The sequence below is a fragment of the Neurospora tetraspora genome (genome assembly GCF_033439725.1).
Source record: "Neurospora tetraspora strain CBS 560.94 chromosome Unknown B0H65scaffold_3, whole genome shotgun sequence".
Taxonomy (NCBI): domain Eukaryota; kingdom Fungi; phylum Ascomycota; class Sordariomycetes; order Sordariales; family Sordariaceae; genus Neurospora; species Neurospora tetraspora.
The window spans coordinates 1,910,168-1,923,799 of NW_026944385.1; the positions used below are offsets into that span (position 1 = coordinate 1,910,168).

At 53.0% G+C, this 13,632-nt stretch overlaps 5 protein-coding genes across 5 annotated transcripts; 2 read left to right on the top strand and 3 right to left on the bottom strand.

Moving 5' to 3' along the window:
* Positions 1-1,469: 1,469 nt before the first annotated feature.
* On the top strand, positions 1,470-2,860 carry B0H65DRAFT_547627 (uncharacterized protein; the record flags this gene model as incomplete). Its single annotated transcript, XM_062829531.1, has 3 exons — positions 1,470-1,628; positions 1,860-2,541; positions 2,610-2,860. 3 exons carry the CDS (start codon positions 1,470-1,472, stop codon positions 2,858-2,860), a joined length of 1,092 nt encoding a protein of 363 aa, XP_062682901.1.
* Positions 2,861-3,103: 243 nt separating this feature from the next.
* B0H65DRAFT_156927 (uncharacterized protein) lies at positions 3,104-4,665 on the bottom strand. The gene is made up of 3 exons (XM_062821169.1): positions 4,170-4,665; positions 3,244-4,076; positions 3,104-3,145 (listed from the first exon to the last, which is right to left on the bottom strand). The coding sequence occupies exons 1-2, from the start codon at positions 4,557-4,559 to the stop codon at positions 3,447-3,449; spliced, it is 1,020 nt and encodes a 339-aa protein (XP_062682902.1). The 5' UTR covers positions 4,560-4,665; the 3' UTR covers positions 3,104-3,145; positions 3,244-3,446.
* Positions 4,666-5,508: 843 nt separating this feature from the next.
* B0H65DRAFT_461486 (Snf7 family) lies at positions 5,509-6,646 on the top strand. The gene has a single exon (XM_062826602.1). It carries the CDS (start codon positions 5,654-5,656, stop codon positions 6,311-6,313), a length of 660 nt encoding a protein of 219 aa, XP_062682903.1. The 5' UTR covers positions 5,509-5,653; the 3' UTR covers positions 6,314-6,646.
* Positions 6,622-10,240, bottom strand: B0H65DRAFT_156959 (F-box/WD-40 repeat-containing protein). The gene is made up of 2 exons (XM_062821170.1): positions 9,755-10,240; positions 6,622-9,674 (listed from the first exon to the last, which is right to left on the bottom strand). The coding sequence occupies exons 1-2, from the start codon at positions 9,957-9,959 to the stop codon at positions 6,931-6,933; spliced, it is 2,949 nt and encodes a 982-aa protein (XP_062682904.1). The 5' UTR covers positions 9,960-10,240; the 3' UTR covers positions 6,622-6,930.
* Positions 10,241-10,912: 672 nt separating this feature from the next.
* B0H65DRAFT_522137 (FMN-dependent alpha-hydroxy acid dehydrogenase) lies at positions 10,913-12,803 on the bottom strand (the record flags this gene model as incomplete). The annotated part of the gene is made up of 2 exons (XM_062828769.1): positions 10,913-12,568; positions 12,692-12,803. 2 exons carry the CDS (start codon positions 12,801-12,803, stop codon positions 11,307-11,309), a joined length of 1,374 nt encoding a protein of 457 aa, XP_062682905.1. The 3' UTR covers positions 10,913-11,306.
* Positions 12,804-13,632: the final 829 nt, after the last annotated feature.

Sequence of the window (13,632 nt, forward strand, 5' to 3'; positions counted from 1 at the left end):
AATTCGGGTCTGGTATGTGAATTCAATGCAAGGGCGAGCGAGAAAACCTGGAGCGGGATACGGCGAAAGGAGATGAAACGAAAAAGTTCAACCAGTACCGTGCATCTCTAGTGGCGCAGTTAGGTACCGTCCTCATGCAGTTAGCAATTCGTAGTATATACTACCTACTGTGTACATGGGCGATAACCGCACGTCAGGAAACCTTTGTGTGACCGACTCGTCCATGTGCCATTGGAAATACCTACACAACGGTCACCGCTTCGACTCGAACTGGTTCTTGGTGGCGTAGTGTAGGTTTGGGATATGTCAAATAGAGAATGATTGCATCATACATCGTCAATACTGTTTATCCCGGCGTCAGCGGCGTCTTCAAATTCCTACACAGTCTCCTACAGAACTGTGTAGAGCGAGCTCAGTTGCTTCGAGTCCGAAGTATGAAGCGTAAGATCTGTAGATCATGCAAATCCATTTCCCCAGACCATCCAGACGCTCTGGAAGGATGGAAGGGGATGCAGATCTTGCAAATCTGGGGTGCTGGTAGTCTCATTTACTCAGCAGCCACCTACGCATGGCCCTTGCGTCTCTTTGTACCTGCGGGTCCAAATGGTTGTGACATCCCCACCACACTCACCCACCCACCAATCATAATGTCACACCATTTGGACCCACAGGGTACAAAGAGATTGCGCCACGTGTGGCGGCGGAGCGGATGGGGGCTGACATCGGAGCACGACTGTCATGAGAGACTAGGTGCTGGGCCACAACGACCGCGGCACAGTCCAGGGGAGTGCATGATCGGGCAATGATCGACGCCTATACAAAGGCCTGAAAGGTCTGGATGAACACTACAGCTTTTTCTCACTCCCGTCGGATTTATCCCCACGCTATTTTGGCCAATCATTTGGTTTGCTGGGCTGTATGCCCCGTTGAGGCGTCAGCATGCAAGTCCTTCACCAGATGTGATTGGCCGTACAATGTGGGGATAAATCCGACGGGAATGAGAATTAGCGGTACAGTACGCCGTACGGCCACCAGTCAGGCTCATCAGGGAGGTGTCGTGACTTTCAGGCTTTCAGCACAACCGCGATGCTTGACATGGCCTGGATGGCCCCTTGAGGTTCATGGCATCATGGCCAGAAGAACTCAAATACTATATCATTAAATGCTGCTTTGTAGCTCATGAAGTCAACTCACCTGGCTGTTGCTATCGTGACTTTCCCACCGTCCGATCTCCCTTTGAGTCCCAGATAATGGACCTGGATCTAGTCACCCTTTTCGCTCGAGTGCCCCATGTCCTCCAAAACTTCACTTAGTCGATGCTGAAGCCGGAAAGAGACTGTGCGGCAGCAGGCGCTTTCGTCGCCCAAGTCGTGCATTTCAAACTTGAGAGCGATGGAGACCGTAACAACTACCCGCTCCATGAGCTCTCGGCTTTTATCCAGAGTTGCTCAGACGTGACGTTGACGAATATGTCCTACGGGGGATTGGCCGACTGGTTCATCTACAGCTCTGCTGTCGATAGCAAAAGATTGGATTCGTTACTCGGCGAAGTCGGCAATAAGACTTGCGTCTTGGAGTATTGCAAGAGTTATAGGTTTGAAGAAGGTCCAGATTTAGTTGGTACTGGCGTGAGTGCTGCGTTTTCGGCCACGGTGGACATTCGGAGTGCTGTTGAGCGGCGCGAAGAGGACATCGGAGCCACTTAATCCTCTGCCTTTGACTGCGTTGCATATCTCTACAAGACTTGGTCAGCATGGAGAAAACGAACCGGCGAAGCAAAGGGGATCGGGATCCTCGGTGACCTTACCACTCCTACTCCGATAAACCCCACGATAACTCCCTTCTCCGAATCACTCTAGGATTCACTGAGCGTTTTCTGGATCTCGTCACTGTATTTATCCGTCGCAGTCACCATCGCGGCCATCGCCTACGACTACCGGGACAAAGCCCCTGGCACGCAATACGGCCATTTGTTCTCCAACACCGGGGCTCACTTCACGTTGATGGTGCTCATCTGTCTGTGGCCGTGGTATTCACCACAAGCCAGATCATACTCCAGAGTCATGTTGCTAGCCGTTATCGTCCTGTTACCGCTCCTTTTCTTTGCGACGTACTTCACCCAGTTCTGGCCGACTCTGTCTGGGTTTGAGGAGAAATGCCCGTTCGTGTCTCCTGCGTTGTTCCGTCTTTATAGCGTAAAATGCTACTTCGACATCTTTGTGATGACTTTTGTGCCTGCGTATCGGTGCGTGTTTCCCTTTTCTGTTCGATGTGGGCCGACTACCACCGGAAAGCCGAGGAGTACGGTCTTCGGATATTTGAAGCGACACCGGACAGTAATAGCAAACGCCGCCTTGGTGGTGTTTTATCTTCTCAGCTTTGCCATATTGTGGATTGACCTCGTCATCTTTGGGCTGTCTCGTCAACGGGCCCACGAGCTAGCTGGACATTCTGACTCTGAGAATGTGTGGAGCTTCGGCCAGGTCGTCTCCGTAACGGGGTGGCTTCCTGTGATCATTGGCCTCTTTCGGGTGTGGTTTTGTAGGTCTTCTCGTTGACCATTTCCCCACGGGTTTGTTATGACGCCCAAATGAACTAACACGGGCCAGGGGAATCTGTCCACGCATATTACACCAGAATCATCGCCCCAATGCTTCTGGCCATCAGAGAGCATGCAACGAGCGTTTTTCGGCCATCCTCACGAGACAGTGCAGCAAAACTAGAAGTGGCCACATCAAGGGGCGAACAACCAATCCCGGGCACTCGATGCGGCTGGGAGGATAGCAGAAGCCATACCAAGAAAGGCGAGGAGGAAGTGAAAGCACTGGGGGCCGAGGGAGAGGTCGGTCGCAGATCATAAGACCGGATCGATGTTATATGGAGAACCTGCGAGAGGAACGGGTGTAATGAGGATCTAGCAAGCCGGTCGACCTGTCTTCGACCAAGCTGTGATCATCATCACTGCCGGTCTTCGCCGGCCACGTGTATATACAGCCCTGGCCTGCGGTTACGTTTGGTGGTGAGCCACCCTTAGTGTCGCACTTGGTCCCCGAAATTCGACTGTGGGTGGTGAAAACCAGGTCGTGAATTTTAGGCAGTATGTGTCTGTGATACGACCGACTCAAATCGTCGTAGATAGAATCCCCTGGAAATGCAGATTAGCTATATGAATGTGTGTTGGTTCCCCCAATCCATGGCCGAATATTTCACAGAAATGCCGAAGAGGAGTGGGCTGGGACTTACACATCCATAGCCGGAGAAATTCTACAGATACCGAGAACCATGTCATGATGGTAAGTATCTGGCCATAGGTCCATCTATCCTCCAAGTAGGACTGACCCACGAACCGATGTGACTCTGTGCGGGTTTCGTTGAAGATAGCCAGGTCCATCCACATCGACAGGAAGGCCACAGCAGATATGGCTCCTCTGAAGATACTCTCTGCTCTAGTATGCCGGCCAGACCGATTGCTTATCCTCCCGACAACATACCGGTACCAAGAGAGTATGCAGTAAAGGACTTGATATGCGAGCCCGAGGGGGAAGATAAGCTGAGAGCTGAGAGTAATAGGACACTTTCCATAGAATATACCAGAAAGGTTTGAGGCCGTAACAGCTGATGTAGCCGGAATTATCATCAGCTGGCTGGTAGTAGAAAATACCATTTTCACAGTACACAGCTAGCCAAAGCAGGGCGACACATAAGAGTGCCGCGTTTGGGAACTTCGCCTGTCTGCCGTACCATGGCCATAGACAGATGAGGACCATTGTAGCAAAATGTTCTCCAATCACCAAGAACCATGGTGAAAAAGTCATGCCATAAGTGGACATTATTGGCTTTATCGCCAGGTTGGATGCGATTGCGATAGCCAGGGCAAAATAAAGCGATGCAGTCCAGAAGATTTTGACAAAGTTGTCGAGCATATCCTGATGGCAGGCGGCAGTTTGGGCGTATGAGATAAACCAACTGAAACGGGCGGAAGCCTGACAACAGATTTTGAACGACAAGCTGAGATAGAAGTGGAGGAGGATAAAGAGTGTTGTCATGCAAGCTTGTATTATATACGTAAAGTAGACCTGGAAAAGACGCCGATTAGTGGAAGCACATCGTTGGCTTGATAGAAAATGCAACAAGGACATGTTTTGGTAATTTGAGAGATTCATACTTACACCTATGCCTGCCAAGTCTGGATCGCCTTCCCAGTTGTAATGTCGACAAAAGCTTTTCACGCATACCGAGTTACTGTGCACGATCTTCCACCACAAGCCATCGAACGCGTCGGCGTTACTTTCTCTGTGGTATATATACCAGTCGACTGCCTCGCCAGGTGAAAGCTTTCCCAGTGTCGTGTTCGAACAAGCGTAGAGGAATATCAACAGATCGGACACTGATGGTAGAGACGTCATGAAAATGTCCTGGTCGAGGAAATATGAGATTTGAGCAGCTATTGTTCCAGCCGCAGTGCAGTTTCTCTCAGGCTTTAAGTGGTCCAGCGTTAGGTTCTTGAGGGTAATAGGCAGTTTAGCGTAGATATCGCTCAGATCCAAGCCTGAAGACATGGTCGCAATTTCAAGGATAACTGTAGAAAGATGACAGCCATCTGGTTTACAAAAGGCGTCGCGTATCTCTTGTTTACAAGGGCGAGGCTATTATATCTCGAGACTCGAGGGCGAACCAGCATCCCAAAGAGCGACACAGAAGCCAGGAAGCCAGTACAAGACCACTTGTACCTCATCTTGGCCACCATCCTGATGGACGTGGGGGGTGGGTCATGTTGCACATGTGGTCCTCGAAAACCGAGTCCTCCAGTCGCCTTGGGGTCGTCTTCGAGGGTTCCCAAGTAAATTTCTTCAAATGCCATGGTGAAAGCTGTACCGTAGGAACTCGTGGCGTTCGTTTTCGGGATCCAGCAGGGAAGCACATTCAGCATTGCGAACATGCTCGAATATCATCAAAACCCAAACCCTAAGACACTCAAGCTGCGTCTATGTAATTGCCATTCGTTGGAGCCGATAGATTCTGCCGCAGACTGCTGGATCCCGAAAACCAACTCCTCGAGTTTCTACGGTAGGTCATAGCACCGTGAGGATGTTTGCCAGCACGGGAAAGTCCACGGCGTGCATTGTGTTAGGAGGCCGCTAGGTACGTCCGTAAGTCGGGGGCTCGGGGGCTCGGGCCCTGAGCAGAGTACTTTGTTGATTGTGCAACCAAGTATCCGATTGTCGATGTCTCGTTTCATCTGGTTGCGGGCCACCGAACTTACAGATGGAAGAGTTGAAGAGTTGAAGAATGAAGACGAACGGTTGAAGTCAACTTCCCCACTAACGTCAAGTAATCCACCGTGCAAGCCCCATAGGGCGGTCCAGCCTCATTCAGTTCCCCACCTCCCCACGAACTGCACCCCTTTTGCGCCACACTGCCCCACGCAGCAGTCGTCATCGGCGGATAGGCAGCACTCCACAGCGCTTCAGGCGGTCGGTCATCCAGCCGCCTGTCGCAACCGCCAATCTTCCCCGCAACAACAACAACAACAATCAACAACGAACGAAACAACAAAAATCACCATCACATCACCCACCTCAAACCTAGACCAAAAACACACAACAAAACAAACCAACTCATCCCCGCGTACCACACGCCCCCCACCACCAAAATGAACCGCCTCTTCGGCACCTCCTCCAAACCCACCGCCCCAAAACCCACCCTCACAACCGCCATCACCTCGCTCGACACTCGCCTCTCCTCCATCGACGTGAAACTCGCCTCCCTCACCGCCGAACTATCGGGGTACCAAACCAAACTCTCCAAAATGCGCGACGGCCCGGGCAAGACCGCGCTAAAGCAAAAAGCGCTCAAAGTCCTGCGGCAGCGCAAACAATACGAAGCCCAGCGGGACCAGATCCAGTCGCAGGTGTGGAACATGGAGCAGGCGCAGACGATGCAGGACAATCTCAAGAACACGATGGTGACGATCGATGCGCTTAAACAGACCAATAAGCAACTGAAGAAGGAGTATGGGAAGGTGGATTTGGATAAGATTGAGAGGCTGCAGGACGAGATGGCGGATTTGCTGGATGTGGGGAATGAGATCCAGGAGAGCTTGGCGAGGAGTTATGAGGTGCCGGAGGATGTGGATGAGGAGGAGCTGGATGCGGAGCTGGAGGCGTTGGGACAGGAGGTGGAGTTGGAGAGGGAGATGTATGGTGGGATGGAGGGGGCGGGGGGTGTGCCGAGTTTTATGCAGGATGAGGTGCCGGAGTTTGTTGATGAGGAGCCGAAGGTGGGGGGGAAGGTGAAGGAGGTTGCTGGTTAATAAGGAGGGGGTTGATGATTGTGCTGCGAAGGGGATGTGATGGGAAGGCATTATGGAGGGAAGGGTTGGGTTAGGCCGCTTCGGGAGTCACACGATCGAAAGTTGAACGAGCTTTGGGATCGGAGTTGTGGCTTGGATGGTTTCGGGGACGAAGGGGGGCATTTTCAGACATCGGTTGAAGCACATACATATACCAGGACGAGAGGCGGAACTATAGTCGAACGATGCTTTCTATTCGGTGCTTTCAACGGGAAGATGTATTTGGGTTCAGTCACTTGTGATCGAGGCATACAGGACATCAAGGAGACAAGCATTCAAATACAGATAACAACACTTCCATTGAGCACATACCCTGCCCTGCTCTATGGCTAAATTCCATGAGAATAGCCAACACGACTATCGTCAAGTTCGTAAACAATACCTAATAACAATGATGCGCGTTCGCAAAAATAACAAGACTCCTTGCCATGATCTTGTGACCTGGCACTAACCATCCAACGCCTGTGCTCCATACAATCTGTACTACCAAACTGGGCTAACTTTTGACAATGACGTCCCGTCCTAAACAGCTGGGTACTAAACTACAGAAGAAACTTGCCCCCTAAAACACGCTCGAATTACTGCACGGTATCAAAGAACCGACTAGCCTCCTCCAACTCCTTGTCGCCGTTACAGAAATCCCACCCGACGATGTAACTGGTTTGACTACAACAGATAATCCTCCGGGCATCGTACTGCAACTTAAACACCCTCGGCGCATTTTCTTCAGCCGGTGCTGTGGGGATATGCGGATGATGACGCCCACCTGCCATAGGCGGGAGCTGAGGTTGTTGCGCTGGTGCTGCTATGACAGCATCCGCTGGAGCAACCGGCACCTGTGGTAGCGAGACTTGCGTGACAACAGGTTGGCCTGCCGCTGCTCCTGCCGCCAGTGCTGCTGCTGCCGCTGTTGCCGTTGCCGTTGCCGTTGCCGTTGCCGTACCGGTCCCAATGACGCCGTTGCTGCCAGTAGCAGCAGCAGCAGCAGCAGCAGCAGCGTTAGCAGCCATGACATTTTCTTGGTTGCGGGTTAATTCACTTCGAGTCCGACCGTGGTTCCACTGATTCTGAATATGAGCACCAGTCCACGCAGTTCGCAACTGAGCCCGCAAGTTCGGGTCGGACTGCCGGTTGAGCGCTCGGTCCACCATGTGGCGTAGAGAGATAATCTCGGGGCGAGCCTGAAGAAGATTTCTAAAAGCCGTTGGGCCGCTTTGGACAGCGCCGTGTACCATCTGCTCGTATTCAAGCAGGGTAGCTGGGTCCAGTGGCTCGGGCGCCCTTCCAGCCACGGGTCCAGGAGGAGCACTTGCGGTCCGCGAGGAGCCAGCAGCTGTGTGAGGGTTTGTAGGCGCGGGCATGCTCGCTGCAGTCAACCCAGAACGCATGCTTGGATGCAGTGGAATCCTGCCAGGCACATCGGGCGGCCCGTCGTCTCGTCTCGAAGCCGCTTCAGCAGCCTGTTCATGTCTGAGGTGATGCTGTGGCCGCCATACACCCTCCGAATCCCTCCTCCAGATGATAATGGTGGTGTCGTAGCTTCCACTAACGATACGACCAAACCTGCCACCGCCGCCGCCGGGTGGTAGCTTGGCTCCAGTCGCGCAAACGTCCTGCGGTTTGCTAGAGCCAGCATTGGTCTTGCGACGTGTCCTCTGATTGTCGTTTTCGTCAATCTCGCCTGCTTCCACAGCCTGGTAATAAGCCTTGTCGACCTCCTTGGCTTTGATCAAGTCTTCCTCTACGCTGTACGGATGGTCGCCAAACCCGGCTTGTACTGTCCGCACCAGCGCCGTGTGGCCCTTCAGAGTCGTCACCTCCAGACCCGTCTGGCAATCAAAAATCTTGACTTCGTTGTCACTGCTACCGCTGACAATACGCCGGCCATCATACTGTACACAGGCTATGCCCTTGTGGTGTCCTATGATGGTACGTTGGACGTCTTGGGTGGGCCAGTCCCATACCTTGATGTATCGGTCGCCACTGGCAGAAACGATTTCTCTTTCGTGAATCTGCACTGCATTGACAGCCGCGCTATGGCCAATGAGGGTGCCAATCATGGTCCACGGCGCTATTACAGGCGCGTCCTCGATACCTGGGGGAATATTGTAGCCTACATTGACGGTTGTACCGACTTGGTCGATGGGATAGCCCAGGTCGCCATGACGAAGCGGCCTTCGGTTAAAGACCTTGATGGTTTTGTCCTTGGAGCATGTTACCAGGATGCGCTTGTCAAACTTGACGTTGAGAACGGATTCCTGGTGGGCGTGGCGGAGCACCTCGATTATTTCTCCGGTGGAAAAGCGCCAGATGATGACATCGGAATCGGAGCTGCCAGAAACGATTATGTCCTCGTCCGGGCTCGAGTCGAACTGGAGACAGAGAACGGAGCGACGGTGACCCTTGAGCGTCCGCAAGCAACGTCTGCTCGTCATGTCCCACACCTTGATGGTGAGATCCCTGCTGCCGCTGACGAGGAACTGGGGGTTATACTGGATGCTGTAGATGCATTCGCGGTGGCCTTCGTCGGGATAGTCCGGATGGGGTAGCTGGAAGTTTGTGTATTTGCCGTGCTCCCAGTTGGCCTCGAGTCGCCGGCGCATAGTATACAGATACTTCCAGTCGATCTTGTATCGGCGATCGTTGGCGTCCCACCACCACATAGTCGTCTTTTGCAATGTTCCGGGAAGGACGGGGATCTTGTGAGTCATGCTGTCTCTGTAACGTGTGGTAGCAGACTGCTGCGGCGGTGGGCTCATGGCCCGTCCCTTTCCCTTGTCCACTCGTCTACCTCTCCCGTTGAAATCGCCGTGCTCACTCGTCCGCGAGCGGGCTACACCGGAACCACCACCACCAAAGATACTCGAACCCGCCATATCGATATCGGAAGGCTCATCACCCAGGGACATTTTGGTATCCTCGTCAGCGGGCAACATGGGGGGTGATGCCTTGGCAATGGCCCTCCTCTTGTGGACATGTCCGTCTTCTTCGGATCGGTATTGCTCAAGATGGCTGGGGGTGGGTATGGGAGTCTGGTTCATCTTTTCTTCGGCGGCAGCAATCTCATCCATCAGAGCCTTAAAGCCCTCCATGTAGTAAAGATGCTGCCATAGCTTTCTATCCATGGCAAGCTCGTACCAAACTCGGCAGGCGCGGGCGACATTGATGAGGGAGATGGGGTCGAGGTACCCCAGAATCTTTAGACATATTTCGGCTGGGAGATAGCGCACAAAGTCGATGTACAGTCGGGGATAGAGTTGTGTTTCGACGATTTGAGAGATGACGCTCGTGGGGAGGTCGTTGAGGAGCGCCATGGCGAGTTCTAGGAGAGAAGCGCAGCAGGTCAGTTGGACTCGTTTGGACCGTTTGGGTAAAACAAGAAGGGGGAAAAGAAGGGCCAACCTGTCTTGTTTTCCATGGAGAGGCCCGAGATGTGTTGGATCAGCCAGGGTGGGATGTCCGAGGCTTGGCGCGACGATGGATGGGGGCAAGGAGAGGTGTCGCGGGATTTGAGGCAGGAGGAATTGGCCTGGGGATTCAGAGGGTCTTCCGAGTAGCCTTCATCGGGCTGGATGTGGTGTTGGTTCCGTGGAGGAAAGCCGGCCATGTTGTTTGGTAATTCGGGTTTCGCGAGATGGAAGAGCGGAGAAGCGGGAAGCTGAATGGGGGTCGCTGAGGGTCTAGGTTGTCGGCCGGGGAAAGCTCCGTAGAATGGGGGGGGCTTGTTGATGAAAATGGAAGAAGCAGGAGCCTGAAAGGGATTGGCAGCCAGTTAGGGCATCTCTAGTCTTGACTGGCTCTTTGACTAATGCACAGGGCCACCTAGTCGACGATGCGATGGAGATGACGGGACGGATCGATGGTGGGCGGGTATGGCGGGCGGCGGGTAGGTGAGCGGGTTCAGGTGTCAGTCCACTGCAAGCCAGGATTGCGTTCTGTAGGTGATCGGGAGTGGTTCGTTGGTGAGGTCGTGTCAGCGTCAGTGCTGTGCGTCTCTTGGTGACTAGCCCAGTCCACTTCAGTCAAGAATGCGCAATCGGATCCAAACGCAATCGACTGTTGCTGGCGACCCGACTCTCTCTTCCGCTGTTCCAAAGTGGAGTGGAAGACGATGGTGGACGACGACAGTGTTGGTGGTTGGTCAGTAACAGAACCTGGACCTGAAAGAAATGACAGCTGCAAGCAAGAAAGGGAAGCAATGCTGGGATGATCAGATCAGGTTCGAGATCAGGGCAGCTTCACCCGACATGGACATGATGCACGGGACAGATGCACTGGCGCCTGGGCAGGAATCTGGGCGAGGGCGGGCCATTGGGCAGCTTCAACTGTCACGCAGCTACAAATCCCAGGGTTCGGGTTACATATGGACAAAACAAACAAATTTCAACTGAATGCACGCTTGAAATGACAAACAAGGGGCCCTTGAAAGAAAGCTGGCTGGTGGAGACGTTTGTCCCGCTGTTTCACGGCGGAGAAGTGGGTCCCCAATGCTGATCTAATCAACTGCCCTGGGCCTTCCATGCCCGTCGCTTTGTCACGACAACGTCCAATTCCAGATCAATTTCGAGCTTTTTTTTCTCTTCCTCCCTTCGCTTCACCTTCAGCCCCTGCCATCACACCGGCAGCAATCACCACAACTACTTTTCAGAAATCATGATGTTGGGCCATGCCACAGTCAGCCCGTTGTTTAACGGTTCCTTCGCCTCCTACATCGCAATTAGCGCCATCTGCTTCTCTTGGAGATGAGGCCCAACATCTTCAACGGTTAAACCCAGCGAGGCTTTCATCGTGATTGTTTACTTATGACCCAAACGGGAAGAAGCCCCTGAGCTTCTTGTACAAGTGGGTCCTTTGACCTGATGCTGGTTTTGTCTACCATCGTCAAATTGTTCAGAGCTACATCTAGCAAAACTACATTCACAACTCATCACCACCATGTGATGCCATCCCCATCTCACAACTTACTCTTTTCATTCAACAACCCATAAACCCTCGGCCCACTCTCCAACAAGCTCCCATCAATCTCCTCCACACTCCTCACCCCCATCACATTCATCAGAATATCAAAATCCGCCAACAGACTCCTCAACACATGCCGAACCCCTTCCTCCCCCATGATGGCCAACCCCCAAATCCACAGTCTCCCAATAAACACAAACTTGGCTCCCAGCGCCAAAGCCTTCATCACGTCCGCCGCCCCCCTCACCCCGCTATCAAACATGACCGTGAACCCCTTCCTCTCCCCGACCGCCTTCACGATACTCTCCAACGCATCCAAACTGCCCACCGCCCCATCTACCTGTCTTCCCGCATGATTACTAACCACCACGCCCTCAAACCCCAAATCCGCCGCCTTTTTTGCGTCGTTCACGCTCTGAATCCCCTTGATCAAAAAGGGCTTATCCTTCCCCGCAATCTCCTGCCACTTCTCGCGCGCCCAAACCGCCTTCTCCCACGACCACGCCCGGCCGTGCCAGATGGTATCGATCCACATCGTCGCGGCCCTCACGGGATCTTTGGCGGCATCAACCCCAGCTTCCCGCATCCGTTTCTGAAAAACGGGATCCGTGAACCCCAGTTCCCCGCCGATGCCGCGGTAGAAAGCATAATTGCTCGTTGCGACATCATCATGTCGCCAGCCTAGCTGCGCCGTGTCGGTGGTGAGGATACATGCTTCGAAGCCGGACTCGTGCGCCCTCTTGAGCAAGTTCAAGGTCAACTCGTCGTCGTGAGGCATGTAAAGCTGGAAAAACCGCGGCGCTTCAGGAACTTTTTGCGAGTTTTCATTCCCCCCATCCCCATCCCCCTCCACATCCAGGTTCTTATTCACTTCAAACCGGTTGGCTCTCCCCTCATCATTAGCCGCTCCCACCTCCTCAATCGGATAACTCCCCGCCGTTGACAGAGAATACACCAGCCCCAACTCTCCCGCCGCCTTGGCGACCGCTAGCTCCCCCCGGTCGTGATAGATCTTGTTGATTCCCACAGGCGCGATGCCGAACGGGGCGGAAACTTCCCATTTCCCGTTGTTATCAAAGAGCTTGGTGCGCGTGGACCGCTCGTTGGTGTCGATTAGTTGTCTCGGCACGAGCTTGTGGCGGAAGAAGGCTTGGCGGTTGGCGAGGTGCGTGTGCGAGAGCCCGGCGTTGGAGGAGGCGTAGAGATAGCCGTTTTGGGAGAGTTTGCGGGAGGCGAGGCGTTCGAGGACGTCGGGGTCTGTTTTGTTTCATTGCGCACGCAGGGTTAGGTACCGACCGGCCATTGAGGTTGGTTGGTTGATGAGAGAGAGAGGGGAAGAGAGGTGGGAGAGGGAGAAAACAAAAAAGGAGAAAGACATACGGGTATTAAACGGCGGCAGCTCCCCCTCGTTATACTTCCAAAACATGTTCCGCTGGTAGAGACCCCATTGGGGGGTGTCGCGGTTCTTGATGTGGGGGGATTTGGCGTCCATCTTTGTGCGAACTGCGAATGAGTCGTCGTTCGTGCAATGAGCTTCGTTATGCGAAGATTTGTGTCGGTGCTTGTCTAACAAGTAGGGTTCTCAACTGAAGTGAGGTGAGTAAGAGAAGTACTGTCAAATGTCTTGGCTCAAGACGAAAAAAACAGAAAAAAAAAATCCAGGAGTCAAGACAAGCTTTGTACCTGCCGGAGTTGACATGAACGGGCGGGCCGCAGATGCAGATCGATGATCGTCTCGCCTTTCCGAAGTCGTGACGTCAAGGGACGGTAATGCAATCAAGGTATCGTCTGAACAAGCACCACTTGCATCTGCATATTTGTAATCTGGTGGAACTCGTGGAACTCGTGCAGGAAAACTTCATTCGTGGTCTGTTCGTGGCTGTCAATTGTCGGTGCCGATACGGTCGATGTGGTCGACCCGAAGAAGGTGAGGGAGACAATCATCGACGTCGACGACTTCCATGTATGCCGATGAGCCGGATATGAGCCGCATTACTATCAGTGTGAACGCGGCACCGATCGTCGGACCTGGGAAGACAAATCAGTAGAACTTTTCGCCATCATCAAAATTAAGCATGTAGAACACGACGTGGATAACAACGACTAGCGATATCATCGAGAAGTAAAACATACTAAATTACACAACAAATTGCTGCAGCTAGGGTATCGAAGGCATTCACAACCACCAGTCTCACTAGATCGCTACCGTAGCTAGTAGCCATCACAATCTCATCGATAATCTTCCAGTGATCCAGTCAAATCATATTCACAATATCATAACTCATAAAGTCATTAACAACAATTCCGTCCTGCTAACCAAA

Bases quoted from the DNA above. Each gene is read 5' to 3' on its own strand.
- B0H65DRAFT_156927 (XM_062821169.1), bottom strand. From the start codon at position 4,559: ATGTCTTCAGGCTTGGATCTGAGCGATATCTACGCTAAACTGCCTATT. The intron at 4,077-4,169 runs GTAAGTATGAAT...CGTCTTTTCCAG, and splicing joins CAGACTTGGCAGGCATAGGT to GTCTACTTTACGTATATAAT.
- B0H65DRAFT_461486 (XM_062826602.1), top strand. From the start codon at position 5,654: ATGAACCGCCTCTTCGGCACCTCCTCCAAACCCACCGCCCCAAAACCC.
- B0H65DRAFT_156959 (XM_062821170.1), bottom strand. From the start codon at position 9,959: ATGGCCGGCTTTCCTCCACGGAACCAACACCACATCCAGCCCGATGAA. The intron at 9,675-9,754 runs GTTGGCCCTTCT...CTTCTCTCCTAG, and splicing joins CTCCATGGAAAACAAGACAG to AACTCGCCATGGCGCTCCTC.